At 41.0% G+C, this 21,355-nt stretch overlaps 1 protein-coding gene across 1 annotated transcript in view; it reads right to left on the reverse strand.

The window, feature by feature from the left end:
* grm5b (glutamate receptor, metabotropic 5b) overlaps positions 1-21,355 on the reverse strand; it is a 488,213-nt gene that overhangs the window by 86,502 nt on the left and 380,356 nt on the right. Inside the window, exon 5 of the mRNA XM_048598053.1 lies at positions 19,139-19,307. Within this exon, the coding sequence (XP_048454010.1) occupies positions 19,139-19,307 (169 nt within the window). The remainder of the gene's footprint in view (positions 1-19,138; positions 19,308-21,355) is intronic.

Here is a 21,355-nt window from a genome sequence, read left to right on the forward strand (position 1 = left end):
AGGGTCACCGGACCCGAAACGTTTTCTCCTTCACAGATGCTGCCAGACCTGCTGAGCTTTTCCAGCAACTTTGTTTTTGGTGCTGGCTGGCTACAGCCTGTGTACTGTGCACTAGTAAAGAAAGGGTGACTTGGTGACAGGAACCAGCCTCTGTGCAGTTATTTCAGTGGTGATGGGAGAAAACAGGACATGCCTGAAGAACATTTGCTGGCAACCATCATCTTGGAGCTGGGGTAAATATTTCTGGCATCATGCTTTTATTTGGGAAACTTGACTCATTTGACTGTGCTCTTGAAGACTTGGCCCAGTATGTGGAAAGAATGTGATATTTTTTCCCAGGCAAGTGACATTGGGGCAGATGAAAAGCAATGAGTAATCCTTCTGACTGCGTGTGGACTCGCAACATTGTTGGTTATAAGGGGCTTAACTTTCCCAGAGGCACCAAACACTAAAACCTTCCAAAAGTCAACAAGAGCTGGTTAAGGAATATTATGACCCCAAACTTCCTCTAATACTGAGACACTATTGGTTTTATTTGGCTGTAGGAGAACCAGGGGAATCCATATTGTGATTTTTGACTGGCAGAAGCATGTGATTTTGGGTTAACCCTGAATGAGATGCTGAGAGACCAATTGGTGAGTAGGATTAATGATGTAACCATGCAGAAGTGCATACCAGCTGAAGCTCAACTGGACTTCAAACTGGTAACTCCAATTGGCTTTGTCATTAGAAAATGCAGCAAGTGGAGCATAGGAATTATACAGCATCCCAACAGAAGTGGACACCCTCACCTATCCAACTGAGCTTGGGGAACACCACTTGAGTGTAGGCAATCGCAGAGGCTCACACAGGGCATGTCCTGAGCAGAGGGACCCTAGGCCAACCCACAATAAAACCCCATAACAAAACTGAGCCTCAGCCAAGTGGCTAAACAGTTCTTCAGAATCTGGACCAGTGAGCCATTGCAATTACTGCCGGCATGTGTCCTCAAGACAGCAAAGGAGTCCTACAAGGCCTGACTTGACTAAGAAAACACATATGTTGGTACCCAGGAGAGTGCACACACCTAGGAAGTCCCCCTAAATGTGGGTTGGAATAATTGCATTACTTAATGACACCCAAATTGGAATTGATGAAAATTAATGTTTAGTTTAAATGATCACCCTGTTGTTATGGAGGTTGATACCGGTGCAGCTATTAACTGTGTTTGCAGAATCTGTCTTTAACAAGATTCATTTGGGACTCCAACCCTTAAGTTCACGCAAGACCTCAGCCAGACTAAGAACATACACTGGGAAATTGTTGCAAATTAAGGGTATGACTTCAGTTCCAGTCCCCTATGAGAAGCAGCTGGTACAGTTACCACTGATGGTAGTAAAAGGCTTGGGCCCAAACCTATTGAGGCAGAATTTGTTGACAAAGATTCAGCATATTACTGTGGGGAACAAGGAAAGGTCACTGCCAGATACTGGCCGAACTCCACCAGGGTCATCCAGGGGTTTCCAAGATGAATGTGCTGGCAAGAAGCTATGTCTGGTGGCCAGGGTTGGATACTGACATAACTGCGTTGGTCGGGCAGTGCCCAGAGTGCCAACAAGGACAAAAATTGCCACAAGCAGCACCCCCACATTTGTGGAAATGGCTGGGTAAACCCTGGACTCAGTTACATGTCGACTATGCTGGTCCCTTCATGGGCTCAGTGTTCCTGGTCATTGTGGATGCCCATTCAAAGTGGCTGGATGTGTATAAGGTTTGTTCAGCAAACTCAGGGATGACAGCTGAGAAACTATGAGCATCATTCGCGATACATGGATTCCTGAATGTATCGGTCACGGATAATGGGATGTCATTTACCAGCAGGGAAGTTGAATATTTGCTAAAGTCAAATTGCATTTGGCACATAAGGACAGTTACCCATCTTGCTTGTTACAGCCAGTTTACTGTGCAGTAGTAAATACAGGGTGACTTTGTGGCGGGAACCAACCTCTGTGCAGCTATTTTCAGGGATGATACTTACCTTGCTACTATCCTTCACCCAATGGCCTATTGGAAAGAGCAGTCCAAACATTGACGGCAGACCTAAAGAAGCAGCCTACAGCATCAATTAATTCCAAACTGTCCCAGTTCCTGTTCAATTGTGGGACCACCCCACAATCAACAACAGTGATAGCTCCAGCAGAGTTGCTGATGGGGAGAAGACTCCGGACCAGGTTAAACCTGATGTTTCCAGACCTGGGCAGGGAGAGTAAAATGGCAGCAGGAACATCAGTGTCGGCCATATGCCTTCTCTAAGTGAGAAAGATAATTTAATTCAGAGAACGATGTTTGGTGCTGAAACCTTGGAAATGGCCCTGTATGAGTACAAGGTGAGGTTGATGTGAGGTGATACCGTACTGAACAAACATATGAATCATCTGAAAGCTGATAGCTCACATATGGGGGCAGTAGCAAAACATACCTGGCCCCTCAGAATAGCCAAAAAGGCCCGTCAGAGACTGCAGGTGCTCCCCCTCTGTCTGGTGTTGAAGAAACCTCAGAGTCTGAAATGGATGCAGCCTCGATACCATTACTGCCAGAAGAGGAGGAGGAAACTCTCCCGGGATGTTCCAGATGCAATAGACAGGCCAAGGTCCAGTTACACAGCCTGTGTCTCAGTCCGAGTCAGAGAAACCGGACCTGGGGCAAAAAATGTTGCAAGAGAAGCTACAAGTGAAAGACCAGACCTACATCCCTGGACTTGTGGGGGAGGGATGTAATGATTGGAACCAGGTTGAGCTCATTGACTATGAGGATCTTGATTGAGTTTGTTAATCTGGGCCAATCAGTGCAGCCTTGGCTGACCAACATAACCAAGAGATTAGAATCTTTTCAGTTGACAACTGACTCCGAGCTGGCTGTTACAGCCAGTTTACTGTGCAATAGTAAATACAGGGTGACTTGGTGGCGGGAACTAACCTCTGTGCAGCTATTTTCAGGGATGATACTTATCTTGCTACTATATTTCTCATTAGTTGCAGAAGATCTCACGCACACTGATGGGCATGGACACCAGATTCAGATATCTCACAGAAGAGAGACAAGCAATCATATCTAACAGTTCCCCTCAAAGCCAATTGTCCTCTAGCCTATCTCCCCTCCCTTTGATAAAATACTTCCTGCACAAGTTTGAAATAAAAACTCATTTTGTGCTCAATCGTAGCAATGCATCAGCAGGAGACCACTGCATGGCTCAGCACAATGATACGCCATCACAAAGCGCCCAGTTAAGCCCAACAAATTGTTGCTTATTTTCAAAACTTGACGAGCTCAATGCAGTTGGACACATCTATGACTGGAAGGCAATTTGCAGTGAAAGCAGATTGGATGCGACTGAAGCTCAAAACTGAATTATCAGCTTTAAAACAGCAGAGACAAACAAACCCTTAAAAGCTCTAAGGCTTTGTAACGTTACTAATGACAATTTACTGACAGAATCAGCACAGTATGGTGCAAGCTACTGAGGCACAGCAATTTGCAAAGTTTATTTATATCTTTCTAGTTGATCAGTCTGTACAAACTTCCTAAGATTTCTTGATATTCTTCTATTAAATTGATAGGTTTTTTACATAATTGGTTGGGTAAGCATTGTATGAAATGATAAGCAGTAAGCTTATACAAGCTTATAAGGATACAATCTGTTGTGTATAAGGAGTAAGATCAGGTCATTCAGCCAGTTGAACCTGCTGTGTTATTCAAATAGATCATGATTGATCATATGCCTCAATTCCATTTTCCTGCATTGTTTCAGCATCTCTTTGTCATTAGTATCCAAAAATCTAGTAATTTCTGTCTTGAACAAACTCAATGGCCTTGTGTGGTATAGAATTCCAAAGATTTATCACCTTTTATGTCCAGCATTATGTTTCTTCCTAGCTTGCATTCATGTTCTCTTTTTCCTTTCTTGATCAGTTTCTTTGTTATTTATTGCTGGAGTCTAAATTCCTGACCATCCTCTGGCTCACCTCATTTTCTGGCAACTCTATCAACCACTTCCTTTGGTCTCATTCGAACTTTAACTTTTTTTTTTATCACCCCAATGTTGATCCAACTTTCCTGTTGAGTTTTTGTGGGAACATAGGAACAGAAATAGGTAATGCAGCTTATCATGCCTGCCCTGTAATTCAAGATGATGATGGCTGATCAAACACATCAGTGCTTATTTCTATAACCTTGTACACTACTGGTAATCAAAAATCTATCAATCTCTACCTTAGACATACCCAAAGACTGAGCTTTCATAACCCTTTATGGTAAGGAATTTCAAAGGTTCACAACCTCTGAATAGAAACAAATCTCCTAACCTTGGACCTTAGTGGAATCTCCTTATTTTTAAATTGTGCCCTCATGTTCTGAACTCCCTGAGCAGGGGAAATGTTGTACCTGCAGCTACGCTATTTATTCCTTTTAAGTATTTTGTAAGTTTAAATGAGATGGCCTCTCATTCTTCAAAACTCCAGAGAATACAGGCAGTTTGTCCAATCTCTATTCATAGGGAGCACGATAAACCTTTGTTGCCTTCTAAGGTAATAATATCTATTTTGAAGTAAGGAGACCAAAATTGTATACATTTACATTAGGTGTAATCTAATGAAGTCCTATACAATTGAAGCTATCTTCACTACTCTTGTACTCAAATCCTCTTCCAATAAAATTTAACATTCCATTCGTCTTCCTAATAGTTTGCTGCACCTGCCTACTAGCATTAAGTGACTTATTAAGAAGGGCATCTAGGTTCCTTTGTACATATACACTTTCCAATCTCTTACCTTTGAAGAAATACTCTGCCCATCTGTTACTCTAACCAATTTGGATAACCTAATAAGCTTCGATGTTATCTTCCATCTGCCATGTTCTTGCCCATTCACTAAGCCTCTCCAAATCATCCTGAAGCCACTTCACATTCTTCCCACAGCACACATTCCCTCTTAGCTTTGTACCATCTACAAAACTAGAAATATTATACTTGGTCCCCAACTTTACATAATGATGCTTATAGTACCCCACTTGTCACAGTCTGCCAATGCAAAAATGACCAATTTTTTCATACCCTCTATTATCTGTCCATTAGCCAATCATTAATTCAGCCCATATATTGCATTCCATCCTTTATGTTATTATTTTAAAAACAAGCCTCTTGTGGGGTATTTTATCAAAAATCTTCTGAAAATCTAAGTAGACTACATCAATTTCATTCGTAACATCCTCTAAAATCTCCAACAGGTTCATTAAACACAATTTCCCATTTGCAAATCCATGCTGACTATGCTCAATCAGATCATCAGCAAGCAGGTGTTTATTTATCCCATCCCTTATAATAGATTCTAGCATTTTCCCTACTACAGATATAAGGAGAAAACATCTGTAATTCCTTGTTTTCTCTCTCACTCCCTTCTTAGGCAGTAGAGTTTCATTTGTTATCTTCCAATCCACAGCAATTATTCCAGAATTTATGGAATTTTGGAAGATAATCATCAATGCCTCTGTTATGTATATAGATAGGGTGCCGCCCCTTTAAGAGAGCTGGTCAGGTGACCCAGGGATTGGGGACAGAGCTTTGGTCCAGTCTAGAACCAGCTGTGGATGTGACAGCATCTGCACTAAAGTGTTCGTACTCAGATTTACCATTTGTCTACCAGGTATATAATTCCTGGTATCAAAGGAAGCACCAATGTAACAACTTGCGACGAGGATGAGATCTGGCCAATGAACTATGGATTTCAAGACAATTTTCAAAATTGCTATCTCGATGGAGTTGGCTACAAGTGAAGCAACCCAGTTAGCTGACAACACCCAGGTGCATCAAGTAGTGGAAACTCAGCAGAGTGCAGTACCAACCATAGAATGTCATCGATGTAACAAGAATGACCACAAGGAGTCAATATGTTGGACTCAAGAAGCCCAGTGCCACAGGTGTAAGTGAGTGGATCATATTGTCCAAAGTTGCAAAACAAGAGACGTGGAATCAGAAAGAAACAACCCTGAGGACAACGTATAAGGTACATGCTACCAGCCAGGGAGTAGATAGGGAGTCAGATGGGTCTATGGAAGAAGCAGAAGGCCTAGAGTCAGCAAAGTTTCGGATAAACATACTATTGGTATGCAGTGAAGCTGATAGTTTCAGGATTCTTCTCAAAGTAGCGGGGAAGACAATAAAAATGGAAGTAGATACAGGCGCAACAGTGTTCCTAATTCCCAAACCTATCCATAGGGAGAATTTGAGGGCACTACCATTGAAGTCCACCAAGTTTATACTACAGACTTATGCAAAACTAGTGTCACTGAAGGACTATACACGAGTGAAAGTATGCTAAAGGACCAGTGTGCAGGCTGCAGAGATGTGAGCATCGTCAGTGAGGTATTCTGGTACAGGTTTACCATTTATCTACATGGGATATAATTCCTGGTTCCTTAGAAAGCACCAGTACAACAGCAATGACCACTTGCATAGACACTTTCTCCAACAGTCTGGGATGTAGAACATCAGGTTCTGGGGATGTGTGCATATTAGAGTACATTAAAGAATTGTATATTTGAATAATATTTCTTCAAATACTAGCCATTGCCTGTTTACTGTCAAATATTTTAGTGTTTTTCTTCAATACACCATAGCTATTTGCTGTTCATACCTTTATATTTTCTTTTCTTCAGATTTCAGACCCTAGTTTCAGAACGGAATATATTATTTTGATACTTCGCTAATATTCGATGATATTACAGTTGCTACTTTGCAAAACCTCCTTTATATTAAAGTTATTAATTAGTCCTTTCTAATTGTAATACTAAATCCCAACTATTGATTCTTGGTTGGTTCCTCAATGCATTGTTCTAGAAACCCAGCTTGTACATTCTCCAGGAATTCATCCTCCATTAGTATTAGTGATGTTGAGGTTGGTTGGCTCGCCGAGCTGGTTTGTTGCTCTGCAGACGTTTCGTTACCGTGCTTGGTAACATCCTCAGTGCAGCCTCTGATGAAGCATCGGTGTGTTTTCCCGCCTGGCTTTTAAACTCTGGGGTCCGTTGCGATGGATTGCCTCACTTCCGGGTTTCCTCCATAGTGAAATGTATATGGGGTCAAGTTCAATGTGTTTGTTTAATAGCCTGCTTCGTGGAGTGCCATGCTTCCAGGAATTCTCATGCTTGTCTCTGCCTAGTCTGTCCCAGGATCTTGGTGTTGTCTCAGTTGAAGTCGTGGTTCTCCTTGTCCATGTGGATTGAGATGAGTGAGTATTGGTCGTGTCTTTTTGTAGCCAGTTGGTGTTCATGTACTCTTGTTGTTAGTTTCCTTCCTGTTTGTCTGATGTAGTGTTTCTCGCAGTCTCTGCAGGGGATCTTGTAGGTGACATTGGTCCTGTCCATGGCAGGGAGTGGGTCTTTAGTTCAGGTGAGCACTTGTCGTAGGGTTGATGTGGGTTTGTGTGCCACTCTGATGCCCAGCGGTCATAGAAGTCTTGCGGTGAGTTCTGACGTGTTCCTGATGTAGGGTAGTGTGATGAGTGTGTCGGGGCGTGTAGAATCTTTCTGATGCTGTTCCTGTAGGCATCTCCTGACCCAGTTCTTTGGATATCCATTATCCTTGAACACTTGGAAGAGGTATTCCTCCTCCTCTTGGCGTAGTTCCATGTTGCTGCAGTGTGTTGTTGCCCTTTTAAATAGTGTTCGCACGCAACTTCGTTTGTGTGTGCTGGGATGGTTACTATTGAAGTTCAATACCTGGTCTGCATGTGTGGCTTTTCGGTGCATGCAAAGACTGGAAAGGACTGCCCTTCCGCAAATCCAACCTAAACTATGGATACGCTACGTAGACAACACCTTTGTCATCATTAAACAGACCAAATTAGAAGAGACACACAAACTCATAAACAACACTCTCACCGGAATAAAATTCACCAGAGAGGAGGAGAAGAACAAACAACTCCCATTCCTGGACGTCATGGTAGAGCGCAAGACAAATGGGGAACTGCAAACGAAAGTACACCGAAAAGCCACACACACAGACCAGCTATTGAACTTCAATAGTAACCATTCCAGCACACACAAACGAAGCTGCGTGCGAACACTATTTAAAAGGGCAACAACACACTGCAGCAACATAGAACTATGCCAAGAGGAGGAGGAATACCTCTTCCAAGTGTTCAAGGATAATGGATATCCAAAGAACTGGGTCAGGAGATGCCTACAGGAACAGCATCAGAAAGATTCTACACGCCCCGACACACTCATCACACTACCCGACATCAGGAACACGTCAGAACTCACCACAAGACTTCTATGACCGCTGGGCATCAGAGTGGCACACAAACCCACATCAACCCTACGACAAGTGCTCACCTGAACTAAAGACCCACTCCCTGCCATGGACAGGACCAATGTCACCTACAAGATCCCCTGCACAGACTGCGAGAAACACTACATCAGACAAACAGGAAGGAAACTAACAACAAGAGTACATGAACACCAACTGGCTACAAAAAGACGTGACCAATACTCACTCATCTCAATCCACATGGACAAGAAGAACCACGACTTCGACTGGGACAACACCAAGATCTTGGGACAGGCTAGGCAGAGGCAAGCACGAGACTTCCTGGAAGCATGGCACTCCATGAAGCAGGCTATTAATAAACACATTGAACTTGACCCCATATACATTCCACTACGGAGGAAACCCGGAAGTGAGGCAATCCATCGCAATGGACCCCAGAGTTTAAAAGCCAGGCGGGAAAACACATCGACGCTTCATCAGAGGCTGCACTGAGGATGTTACCAAGCACGGTAACGAAATGTCTGTGGAACAATAAACCAACTCAGCGAGCCAACCAACCTCAACACCCACAACCCGAGCTACAAATCTACTCCAAAACCTTAGTATTAGTGATGATTAGATTTACCCAATCTAGATCTAAATCAAGTTGACCATTTTTACTGTATTCACAATGTTTTCAGGACCTCTCAATTCCTAATTGATACCATGCCCAACACTACATCTTTGCTGCCTCTTGCTACATCTTGGTCATCTAAGGTGTGTCAAACTCATGCCTTATTAAGACAGCTATCTCAGCTCCTTATAATTTTTGTCTGTCCTTCCTAAATGATAAATATCCTTGAATATTCAGTTTCTGGTCTCGGATATTCTATAAACATGGTCTCCATTAGAGAAATTAACCCACTGACCTCTATTTGTGCTTTTAATGCATCTATTTGCTGCAAATGTTGTGTGCATTCAGATAAAGTGCCTTTAAATGTGTATTTTAACATTATTCCACATTCTGATTGTATTTGGCACTTGTCTTCACTTTAATTTTGTTTACTACTTTCCTACTTCATGCTGCCAGTTTAGCTCCCTCCAACTTCAGTTTCCCCTTAGTTTCCCATCTCACTGCCAATTTAGTACAAAGCCTGCCAACAGCAATAGCAAATCTCTTGGTGATGATTTTAGTTCCAGTCCACTGAAGTGCAACGCACCCTTCTTGTACAAGCCTCAACTACCTCAGAACTAGTTCCAATGCCCAGAAATATATCTAACAATGTGGAAAATTACCTAAGTACGTCCCGTGCACAAAAAGCAGGATAAATCCAAATCAGCCAATTCATAGAATCCCTACAGTGTGGAAGCAGGCCATTCAGCCCATCAAGTCCACACCAACCCTCCGAAGAGCATCCCACCTGCACCTACTCTCTACCCTGTCTGCATTTCCCATGACTAATCCACTTAGCCAGCACATCCCTGGACACTACAGGCAATTTAGCATGGCCAATCTACCTAGCCTGCACATGTTTAGACTGTGAGGAAACCCACGCAGACACAGGGAAAATGTGCAATATTCACACAGACAGTAACCAGAGGCTGGAATCAAGCCCATGTCCCAAGCACTGTAAGGCAGCAGTACTAACCACTGAGCCACCGTGCTGCAGTCTACCTTCAATCATCAACAAAGTGTGGAAAGATGTGGATCAACAATGCAATCAAGCAGACTTGCTTAGCCATAACCTGCTGACTGATACTAAGTTTGGGTTACTCCAGGGGCACTAGTCACCCTAATCTCATTATAGCCTTGGTTCAGTCATGGACAAATTAGCTGAACTTCAGATGTAAGGTGATAGGACAGCAGCCTTTGACTGTCATCAAGAACCCTAGTAAAATTGAAGTAAAGGAGACCTAGAGAAAACTTGCCTTTGGTTGTAGTAGTACCTACCACAACAGAAGATGGTTGAGGTTATTAAAACCCAATCATCTCAGTCCTAGGACATTGCTGTAGACTTCATCAGGATAGTATCCTAGATTCAACCAACTGCATATTTTTCAATAGTGATTTCACAGAGTTCAGCATTATTCACAGTTTTTCAGATATTGGAGCAGTCTGAGCTAATATACAAAATGCCTTGGACAACAGTCTTTGTTGGGTTAATAACTTGTGTCACACAAGTATGAGACAATGAAAGGTTCCAATGAAAGGGTATTTTAACCATCTTCCCTGATATTCAATTGTATTATTATCAGTGAATCCTCAACATCCATCAATATCCTGGGGTTACCATTATAGGTAGTAACCCTAAATTTTCTGGGGCAGCTGACATGAGATAAAACAGAGGAAGCCTGCCTACAGAAAGGTCAATTAGTTGGATAGTGACTAAATCCTCAGACGATCACTGGGCCATCTCTTAGTGTTTTATGTGCTTGCTGAAGTTACATGTATGCTTAAATTAAGTGTTGCTACTCAGTCAGTGATGGAGTGGACTAGTGACACAGTATGTTTTCAGTCGAGTCCTGTTAAAATCAGACACAGGGCAGTGAGTGAAACAATCGATCATTTGTTAGCAAAACAAAATGCAGTCGACCACAAGGCGGTGCTGTGTTAATATCATACACAAAAGCTGCCAAGATTGGCTAAAATCAAAAAATAATTTTCCTTCTAGGAAAAATAAGTCGATGGCCTGATGAGTGAAAGGTCAACCAAATGTATGAGACGTGACATTCTTGAGGTGTTTGCCAGTGGTTAACCAAACAATTGCGAAAGACTAGACAATACTGAGAATTGATCACACAGGCTGCATGCATGGAAAGTAATGTAAGAAAATGTACTTCAGGGTGATAACGAGCTAGTTTAGGAATAGAAGTCACCTGATCAATGACTGAAGGTTGTGGTGGAATAAGGTGACCACCTAATTTGGTCTGATCTTTGGTTAAGTCCATGTAAACCAGGTCACTTGAGATTGTAAGCATTGTACAGGTAAGCTTGTGATGTATTGCTATTTTTGTAGTATCCCACCATGTATCTTGCTTCAATAAACAACAAGTGTGCATCCCCTACAGTTGGGTCTGCCTTTGGCCATTGATACACAGCTTAAACCTGACAGACGAAGGAAAGTAGGTACAGAAGCTTATATCATTAAATGGGAAACTGAACTGCACCAGCCATATAAACATTGTAGTTACAAGAACAAGTCAGAGGCTAGGAACTCTTCGGGGAGTAGCCCCTATTCTGACTTCTAAAAGCCCATCCACCATCAACAAGGTACAAGTTAGATTTGTGATGGAATACTGTCCGTTTGCCAGGGTGAACTGACCTCTAAAAACACTTGATCCATCCAAGTCAAAGCAGCCTGTTTGATTGGCATCCCATCCACCATTTTAAACATTTACTCCTTCCACCATTGGCACACAGTAGAAGCAGTGACTACCCTTACAAGATGTACCAGACCATCTCATAATGCTTCCATTGACAACATCTTAAAAACCAGCAACCTCTACCACCTTGAAGGTCAAGGGTATCTGATGCATAGGAATACCTCAAGCCACACACCATCCTCATTTTCAATTATGTAACCATTTCCACCATCACAGGATCAAATCCCAAATCCTGGAACTCCCTAATATACTTTGGATATGTCTGCCCCCTGTGGACCATGCTGGACCACCACTTTCTCAAGGGCAATTAGGGATGCACAGTAAATACTTGCCTAGTCAGCAATGCTCACATCTCATAAAAGAGAAAAAAAATGAAATAGAAGATGAATTTAAAGAAATATTCAACTGCTAGCTAGCAAATAGATCATGCAATTTGTATCACATTGTGATTTATGTACTTCCAAGGCAGTTATGGGTTTCTAATTTACTTACTTCAGATTTTTCCCCTTATCTACCGTGATTGAGCATCCATTGTTTATTGTATTGGTTTTGCTTCACTCCTTTGGATTGAGAGGAAAAAGAGCAGTACTGGCCTTGACAACCAGGAAAAGTGGCAAGTGGAACTTTGCAGAGTGAAGCTCCTTCTAGCTGCTACTGAGGACATCTGCTGTATTTTCCAGTTTCCATAGATAGCTAGATCAAGCTGATCACCAATATTTTCTTCATCAGTATAAACCAGCATTATCCCCATCATTCAAATTATTCACTTCTGATTCGGGCCATCATTTAAATCATACATCTGTTGCTCCCAATGTGGCCTCCTCTACATCAGAGAGACCAAATGCAGACTCGGTTACCAATTTGCATGGAATCTGCTCTCTGTACGCTCCAATCAACACCACATTCCAGCTGCCAGCCATTTCAACTCCACCTCCCACCCCCTTGGCAACATGTCCATCCTTGGGTCTCCTCTAATGTCACAATGAGGCCACACGTAAACTGGAGGAACAACACCTTATATTCTGCTTCGGGAGCTTACAGTCCAACGTCCTCAACATTGAATTCATCAGCTTCAAAATCTCTCCATCCCCAGCTTCATCCTATGTCCAGCCCTCCCTCTCATCCCCATCTCCTTGACGTGACACAATCTGTCCATCTTCCTCCTCACATATCCACCCCAAACTTCCCATTGACCAACTTCTACAACCCCCTACCTGCATGCACCTATCACCATCCCACCTACCTTCCCCAGCCCCAACCCCCTCTATTTATTTCTGAGCTCTCTCCCCACTCCCCCCACCCCACCTCCCCCAGTACTGATGAAGGGTCCTGACCCAAAACGTCGACTTTCCTGCTCCTCTGATGCTGCCTGACTTGCTGTGTTCCTCCAGTTTTACATTGTATCGACAAGGACCTCCGTGAATTATGCCAGCTGTATTTGTCTTAAACACATATTCTCCAAATATTTCCTGATGGTTTAATGTTCACTTCTAAATAAATTTAATGAGCATACCACATTGCAGCAGTCAGGTATAATTATTAAATCAGCCTTTTGGAACTGACGATTTGTTGTCATTTGTATTTATTTGTCATCTACTAAACTACTTCAGATTTCAATGGAATTTAAATTATCTGCTGCCATTATTGCCTCAGTTTCTGCTGATGGACAGTTGTCAACACAGAATGCTTATAGAAAACCTGTTGGTTTTTTGTTACAGGAATGAACTTCAGCTATCTATAACTGATATTAGATAAAGCAAATACTTAAATTACTAAAAATTATAAGTTAAGTTGGTTTATTGCATAGACTAAATCATTAAGTATATAAAACAATATTTTATAGTGTTGGCATTATGGATGTTACATAACCACAACATGTTAGAGTTTGTGGAAAACATTTGACCTTGGACAAACACATCTACGATGAGTATTCACTTTTCAATGAACCTAGCTCAGATTATTAAAGTGGGGTCTGAGGTGCAGACAGGGAGACGATGAGTTATTTGGACACTTTAATCCAGAAAGTGGTCACCTTGGATCAGGAGGTGATACAGACCTCATTAGTGAGCACAGACAGGAAGATATGTACTGAATGAGGCAGATAAGGCAATCCATGTGCAATGCTGAAGAAGTCTCAGCCTTTGAAATTATCCAAATCGTACAAAGTTCTTCCTGCAAAGATAATGGAAAAATTTGTAGGCTGGATAAGCAAACTGACCACTTAACATGGCCACTCAAGTGAGAGGAATGAAAAATGAAATTGGTTGTGATAGGGAACAGCATAGATTTGGAGATAAATAATTTTCTTCATTATTGTGCATGGGAAGTCTGAAGGTTGTGTTGCCTACCCAGTGCCTGAGGTAAAAATAAACTCTCATGGCTAGAAAATAACTTGAAAGAAAAAGAGGAAGATCACATTTTTGTGTTCCATGTAACAACCAATGGCACAGAATAAGGAATGGGTTTCAAGTGAGTGAGTTTGAGGAACTAGTCATCAAACTAAGGAGCAGAATTTCAAAGGTAACAATCTGTGAATCACTACTTGAGCCATGAGAAAATTAATATAAAATCCAACAAATCAGAGAGTTGAAGGGTTGGCTGGAAGCGTGACGTTAAAACGTTTGTTCTATATGACACTGGCACCAGTATTGCATGGGAAAAGAAGTCTGTTCCTTTAGAATGAGCTGCCTATAAACTGAACTGAGACAAGTTTTTTAAAAAAGTTAAACACCACAGCATTTTGGGAAAAGAGAGTAAGAGGAATGAAGAATAAACTTACAGTAATAATAAATGGTGAATACATGCAAACCAGGAATAAAATGGTATGATATTAAAATTAAACACATGTTGTCTGAATGTCAAATGATTCCTAAAAGGATAAATTAATCAATGGTACAAGCAGAGACCAACGAGTTTGTTTTAATTGCTACTACAAGGACATGGCTGCATGGTGACCAAGGTTGGGGACTAAATATTTAAGGATACTTGATATTTCAAAAAGACAGATAAAATTAGAAAGCATATGACCAAGGGTCGGGAGGGGGTGGGTTGTGGGTAGTGGGAAGTGGAAGATGCAAATGAGCTTAGGTTTTCTCAACTTCAAATAACCCCTTCATGGTTTTAACCAAACACTTCTGGCCTGGAACTTTAAACCAAACACTTTTGTAAGTTATCTCCCATCTTTGGAAGTAACTGTTTTACACATACAGTTTCAGCCAAGACTTCTGCAAAACTGCTAAATTGAAACCTAAAAGCTTTTTTTAAACAAGCTGTGGAAATTTCCTTTAATCAAAAGAGAGAAAAAAAATCTCTGACCTTCTAAACTGAAACTCATATATAGAAATGTTTATTTTGTTTGCTTGTGAAAACTCCCTTAATGAAAACAAAACCCAATTACATACCAGACACATTCTCATTCATATACTATTTTGAAAATAAATCACTATGACTACAGAAATGCCAACAAGTTAATCATTAAACCGTTTCAAACACAAAGTCTAAAACTCATGTCACAAGGTCAAATCTGAACTCTAAAATAAATTATAACACACATCTTTTATCTTTACTAAAACTAATTAGGGATGAGTTGAATAAGGGCAGTTTAAGAAATTAAATTAGATGGTTTGATGTGAGAACAGCAACACTTAAAGAACCCTCTCTATTTCCAAAGAATCTACTTATCTTTGAGAAATTAAAAAAAAACCCACTGGAAAAGAGATCCATCCATGACAAACTTAAGAGATTAAGGGTAGAATCAGGTTGAAATAAAAGGCCCATAATATTTCAAGAAAGAGATGTAAGCCTAAAGTTTGGGAGAAGTTTTGATATTGGGAAAGAATGAAATATTGATGAAATGTGATAAAACAAAATTTAAGAGTAACTTGGTTGGAAATGAACAAACGGATTGCAAGAGCTTCCACAAGCTATGTGTACAAAGAACAAGAGTGATGAATGTTAATGTTGATCCCTCAGAGGTTGAGAGAGCACTGGGGGAGATCACATATGCTCTCGAATCTAAAAGATCTTGTTGCATTACATTCTTTCTTGTCATACAGCTACAGATGAGGGGAGAATTGGCTTTATGATGTTTGCAGTCTTACTGGACATAAATTGCCTTGTGGCTGTCATTTGTTAACTGTTTATACTTTAATAGGATATAAGCAAAGCTGGCAAAACCAGTACTGTTGGTCATCACTAGTTGCAATTCAGAAGATGGCGATGAGCCATCTTTTTGAACAGCTATGCTCCATATAGTATAGGTACATCCACTGTGTTTTTAGAAAGGGAAGACTTCCAGGATTTTGATGTAAAAAAGTGACAGAATGACAGTTATAGTCAGGATGGTGTTTGCCTATCAGTCCAAGTCTGGTTTCTTGTAGGCATAACTGCATGATGAGCTGAGGAGTTGTAAATAATACTGAACATTCATCAATCATTAGTAAGCATCTCCACTTTTGAACTTATTATGGAGGTATGATCAATGATGCAGCTGTCATGTTAAATCAAGAACTCTGTCCTGAAGCCAAGAGTACTGACTTCCAGCATCTCCTTTGTGCAAGTGTGATACCAACAAGTGGAGAGTTTTTCCCCTGATTTCAATTGACTTCAATTTTAAATTTTCCACCTTTAGTCAAATGTCACCTCAGTAACAAGGACAGTTTGCTGGCATTCAGCTCTTTGATCTTTGTTTGGATCAAGGTTGCAATGAGTTCAGGTGCTGAGTGGCACTGCTGGAACCTAAAGGGAGAACCTGTGAGCAGGATATTGCTGTTTATTTTAGTGGCACTGTCAATTATACTTTCCATCACCATGCTGATGAATGGAGCCAACAGATTGAGTGGTAATTGGTCAGATTGGATTTGTCTTCATTTATTAAAATAACTGATCAAAGGTTCTCCAACTGCCATGGTAGGATTTGATCCTATCTCATGATCATCAGTTCAAACCTCTGGATCACTAGTCTAATAACACAATACTATACTACTGAATGTGTATAATTAAAACTATCTATCTTCCACATACTGGATGGTTGACAGGTTGCAACATGGCCAGTTGCCAACATTTTTTTGACATCCATGCTCTGTGTCAGATTTGTTCATGACCATCTACTTAATTCAGGTTCTCACGTAGGAAGCCTTAGGGCAGAAAGTTGCTTGTTGCATTGATTTTCTTGGTTCATGGAGACCGAGGTCCACCATCATGACTCTATTGCTGCTCTGGCAGAGGCCAACTTTCTATACTTATTGAGAGATAAGTCCTTTTATAGCTTTCACAGAATACACAGCTTTCATATATGTTCTTTGTCATCAATATCTCATGTCAACTTGTACACTTCCGGATAGTTTTGTCCTATTGCACACAATCATCCTATATACCGTCTTCATTAAAATTTTACTACATCCTAAGGCTTTGATTTTCATTTTTTCTTTTTTTATGATGCTATACACTTATCCAACAGTTTCAATTTTGTTCTTGGTAATTAATCATTCTTGAATGATATATAATTTTGAGGCTCACAAATTCTTCTCTAAAATGTATTAAAAAGTAACCTCTCTCTAATGAATGTCTTTAGTAGAATGCTTAAAGCTGCACTAGACAAGCTGATAAGGTTAGTATCTTGCATTAGCAGATTAATTTCTAAATCAATGTGACTTTTCCGGGTGAAAGAAAGCCAAAGCTACTCTTAGTTTGATTGATGTTGATCCAATGCAGTATGCAACTGAATAAATACACTGAGTACTAAAGCAACCTTTCTGACAAAATGCAATTTATGACACAGGTTGTTTTAAAAATATTTTTTGAACAAGCTGTTGGATTTAATTTGATTCCATGAGAAGCAACACTATACCTTAGCCTGCAGTCACCCCTACAGAAATCTACACTTCTGAGCTTGGCCAGTTTAAAAGAAAAATTTTAGATCATAGACCAATGATGTCAAAAAAGTCACCTAAAATAGTAACAGTTCAGGTGTGAAGGAGTAGCTGAATATCTAACCTTGGACTGGATTTTACAGTTCCCGCACGCACATTTTGTGGCACAGGGGCTTCAAAAACCCAACCACCCTCATCCTTTATAAAACTTGATGAGGAGTGTTGGAGGTGTTAGACAGCCTGCTCACCTTTGACATCTTGAAAACTTCATCTCACCCTTATGTTATTTTACTTAAAACAGGAAGAAACCCACACCAAGCAGGAAGCATAGGAGCTCCAACTGTACAGGCTGGCGTTAAGCAAGTTGGGCAGAGGGAGAGTGAAACTTCCTTTCCAGATTCCCTGTAGCTGTTGAAGCTTTTCCTTTCCCAATTCCCCACAAAATCACACCTCCACCCCACTCCATCCCCATTCCACCCTTTCGCCATTCATTCTAGCCCCTCACATCTGGCCCTCATTCTCCTCACTGGGGTCTGCCAGTCTGACACTGGTGAAACCCCCTAGGTGACCCACTGCAGTGTTAATCACCATTATGGACTGCCTTTAGTCCCCACAACGGTCACTGCTCCTGCATTGCACAGCTGGGACTACAGAGCTGCAAACCGTGTGACTGGCTGGTGTTTTGAAAGACAATGGAAATGAAAGGGCCAATTTATGGGTCTAAGTGAATGTTCCCCCCAGTCTGTTATATAACATAGCCATTATGCGGAGACAACTGATGAACTGCATGCACATCCTGAGTGCACAGTGTCCTGCTGTATCATTTCAATGTTAGTTTCATTGGGGTTCCAACATGCAGCATTAAAATGCAGAAGCATACTGTAAATACATCTGAGAGGTACTCTGAGGATTCTTAGAGTCTGGTATATATTGGTTGCCAGTGTCCGTGGACATGGGGTGCATGTGATCGCTGTCAATGGAACATGTGCTGAGATGATGGCCTGAGTTGTTTGTGCCTGTTATCCAACATGGAGGTTCTTTGGAGAAAATGACAAGTTGAATTCAACAGGTAGCTGCTCTGACCTCCATGTTGAGAAGTTTCTGTGTGTAGTTTGCTTATGGTGGGTGGTAGGCCATGATGAGGCAGATTGTGCGATTAATAAGATCATTAAGCTCCGACACTAACTTCCTTCTGAATCAATAAGTCTTCACACATGTGAAAATAATTTTTCAGGGCTAGGCAGATTGTTCAACAGTAATGATTACTTACCACACATTAAATGTTACTTTCTCCTGAAGGCACTGCTCTAATGTCCTCAGCAGATTTTTGTGCAGAACTAAGCTGCAAGTATCGCAGGTTCATGGTGTTGTAGGCTATTTCAATTTCAAGTCTATCAACAAGAACTGAAACAGTACAACCTGGAGAAGAGCAGACTACCTCTGACAGCAATGTCTAGATTTCCACAAACAACTGCACCTGAGAAATTGCTTTTCAATTTAACTACAATGATAAGTACTGAAGATATTGCAATTGTAATTATTACTATAAATTCTAGGCCCTTATTTTACATGATACACTTAAGAAAAGTTACAGACTACTCACTTTTATTTCCCCCTTTTCACATGGGTCGCTGCAGACAGATCGGACAACAAGATTCTTATTGGACCAGATTTCATCATCATCCATTTTCAGCTCTCCATTGTCCCAGCTTCCAACATTAATATAGTCAAAATATTCTTTTCCCAGCTTTTTAAAATTCATTATTTCATACCTAAATGCAAAAATAGATTGTCAAAATAATGCCTCAGAATCCTAAATAAACTGGCTTGTGTTACTGCATCTAGCTTTTACATTTACAATGAAGATGTGGGATTGACCTCTTTTTGCTCGCATTCAATTTTTATATTTTTTTCTGTCCAATTACAGCAATTTAATTTTATTCTTCTATGAATGTGACATTGCAGGCAAAACCAACATTTGTTGCTTATCCCATATGGCCTTTGAACAGTGTTACTTGCTAGGCCATTTGAAAACGTGATTAAGAATCAACCTTACTATGGTAGAACTGAATTCACAGGTAGCTTAGATTGGGTAAAGATGGCAAATTTCCTTCTCCAAAAGGTTTCATAGTGATCATTAATAAAACTAGTTATCAATTCCAGATTTATTAATTTAATTTAAATCCAACCAGCTGCTATGATGGGACTCCACCTAGTGTCCCACTCTATTAGCCTGGGTTTGAATTTGTTCATTTGATGACACTGCCACTATGCAACTGTCTCTCCCATGGCTGTAGTGGTTTGTAGGACTATAGCTAAATATTAGCTATACCCTATTTAATGTGAAGTTAGTATTGTAAGATAGTTCAATAGACATGGTCTTTGCACAGGAAGCCAAAGATAACATAGATATGATAAATGAGTGGAAAATAAATGTTTTATTATTTTAAAAGGCCAAATAAATCAATACAATTTTAACCAGCATCTTGCCGATTTAATGGTAAAATATTTAGATTTTTGTTTTTATGTATTTTCACACTTCTAAACATGTGCATCATGCCTTCAGATGAAAAAATAGGAGGCCTGGTAGTAAGTTTGCAGATGGCATCAAAATTGATGGATTAGTGGACAATGAGAAAGATTATCTAAGTGTATAATGAGATTTTGATCAGACGAGCCAATGGGCCGAGGAGTGGTAGATGAAGTTCAATTTAGATAAATGCGAGCTGTCGCCTTTTGGTACGACAAACCAAGACAGGACTTGTACAGTTATAGGTAGAGCTCTGGAAAGTGTTACCAAACTGAGAGACCTAGGGGTGCAGGTTTATAGTTTCGTGAAAGTGGTGTTGCAGGTAGACAGCATGGTTAAGAAAGCATTGGCACGCTTGCCTTCATTCATCAGATCAAAAAAGTATAGGAGTTGAGGGTATTGTTCCAGCTATACAAGACATTGTGAGGTCATTTTTAGAATATTTGTACAATTCTGGTTGACTTGCTACAGGAAAGATATTATTAAACTGGAAAGAATGCAGTAAAAATTTACAAATATGAGGCCGTGAGTGGAAAGTTTGAGCTATGGCGAAAGGATGAATAGGCTGGGACTTTTTCCCTGGAGTGTCAGCGGCTGAGGGGTGACCTTATAGAGGTTTATAAAATCATAAGAGGCATAGATAAGGTCTGAAGGTGGGCAAATCACATGGACCAGATGGATTACACCTCAGAGTTCTAGAGGAATTAGAATTCCTACAGTGTGGAAACAGGCCCTTCGGCCCAACAAGTCCACACCGAACCTCAGAGCATCCCACCCAGATCCATTCCCCTATGACCCACCTAATATACACCCTCTACCTCCCTGAACACTACGGGCAATTTAGCATGGCCAATCCGCCTAACCTGCACATCTTTGGACTGTGGGAGGAAACCGGAGCACCCGGAGGAAACCCACGCAGACACGGGGAGAATGTGCAAACTCCACACAGACAGTTGCCCGAGGCTGGAATCGAACCCAGGTCCCTGGCGCTGTGAGGCAGCAGTGCTAACCACTGTGCCACCGTGTCGCTGGAGATGGCTGGAGAGATAGTGGAAGCATTAGTGGTGATCTTTCAGGAATCACTTGAGTCAGGGAGGGTCCCAGAGGACTGGAAAATGGCAAACGTGACACCCCTATTTAAAAAGGGAGTAAGGTAAAAGATGGAAAATTACAGGCTGATTAGCCTAACCTCAGGCTTGGGTAAGATTTTGGAGTCCATTGTAAAGGATGAGACTGCTGAATATTTGGAAGTGTAAAGTAAAATAGGGCAAAGTCAGCTTGGTTTCATCA

Source organism: Rhincodon typus, chromosome 6 (assembly GCF_021869965.1).
Source record: "Rhincodon typus isolate 14 chromosome 6, sRhiTyp1.1, whole genome shotgun sequence".
NCBI lineage: Eukaryota > Metazoa > Chordata > Chondrichthyes > Orectolobiformes > Rhincodontidae > Rhincodon > Rhincodon typus.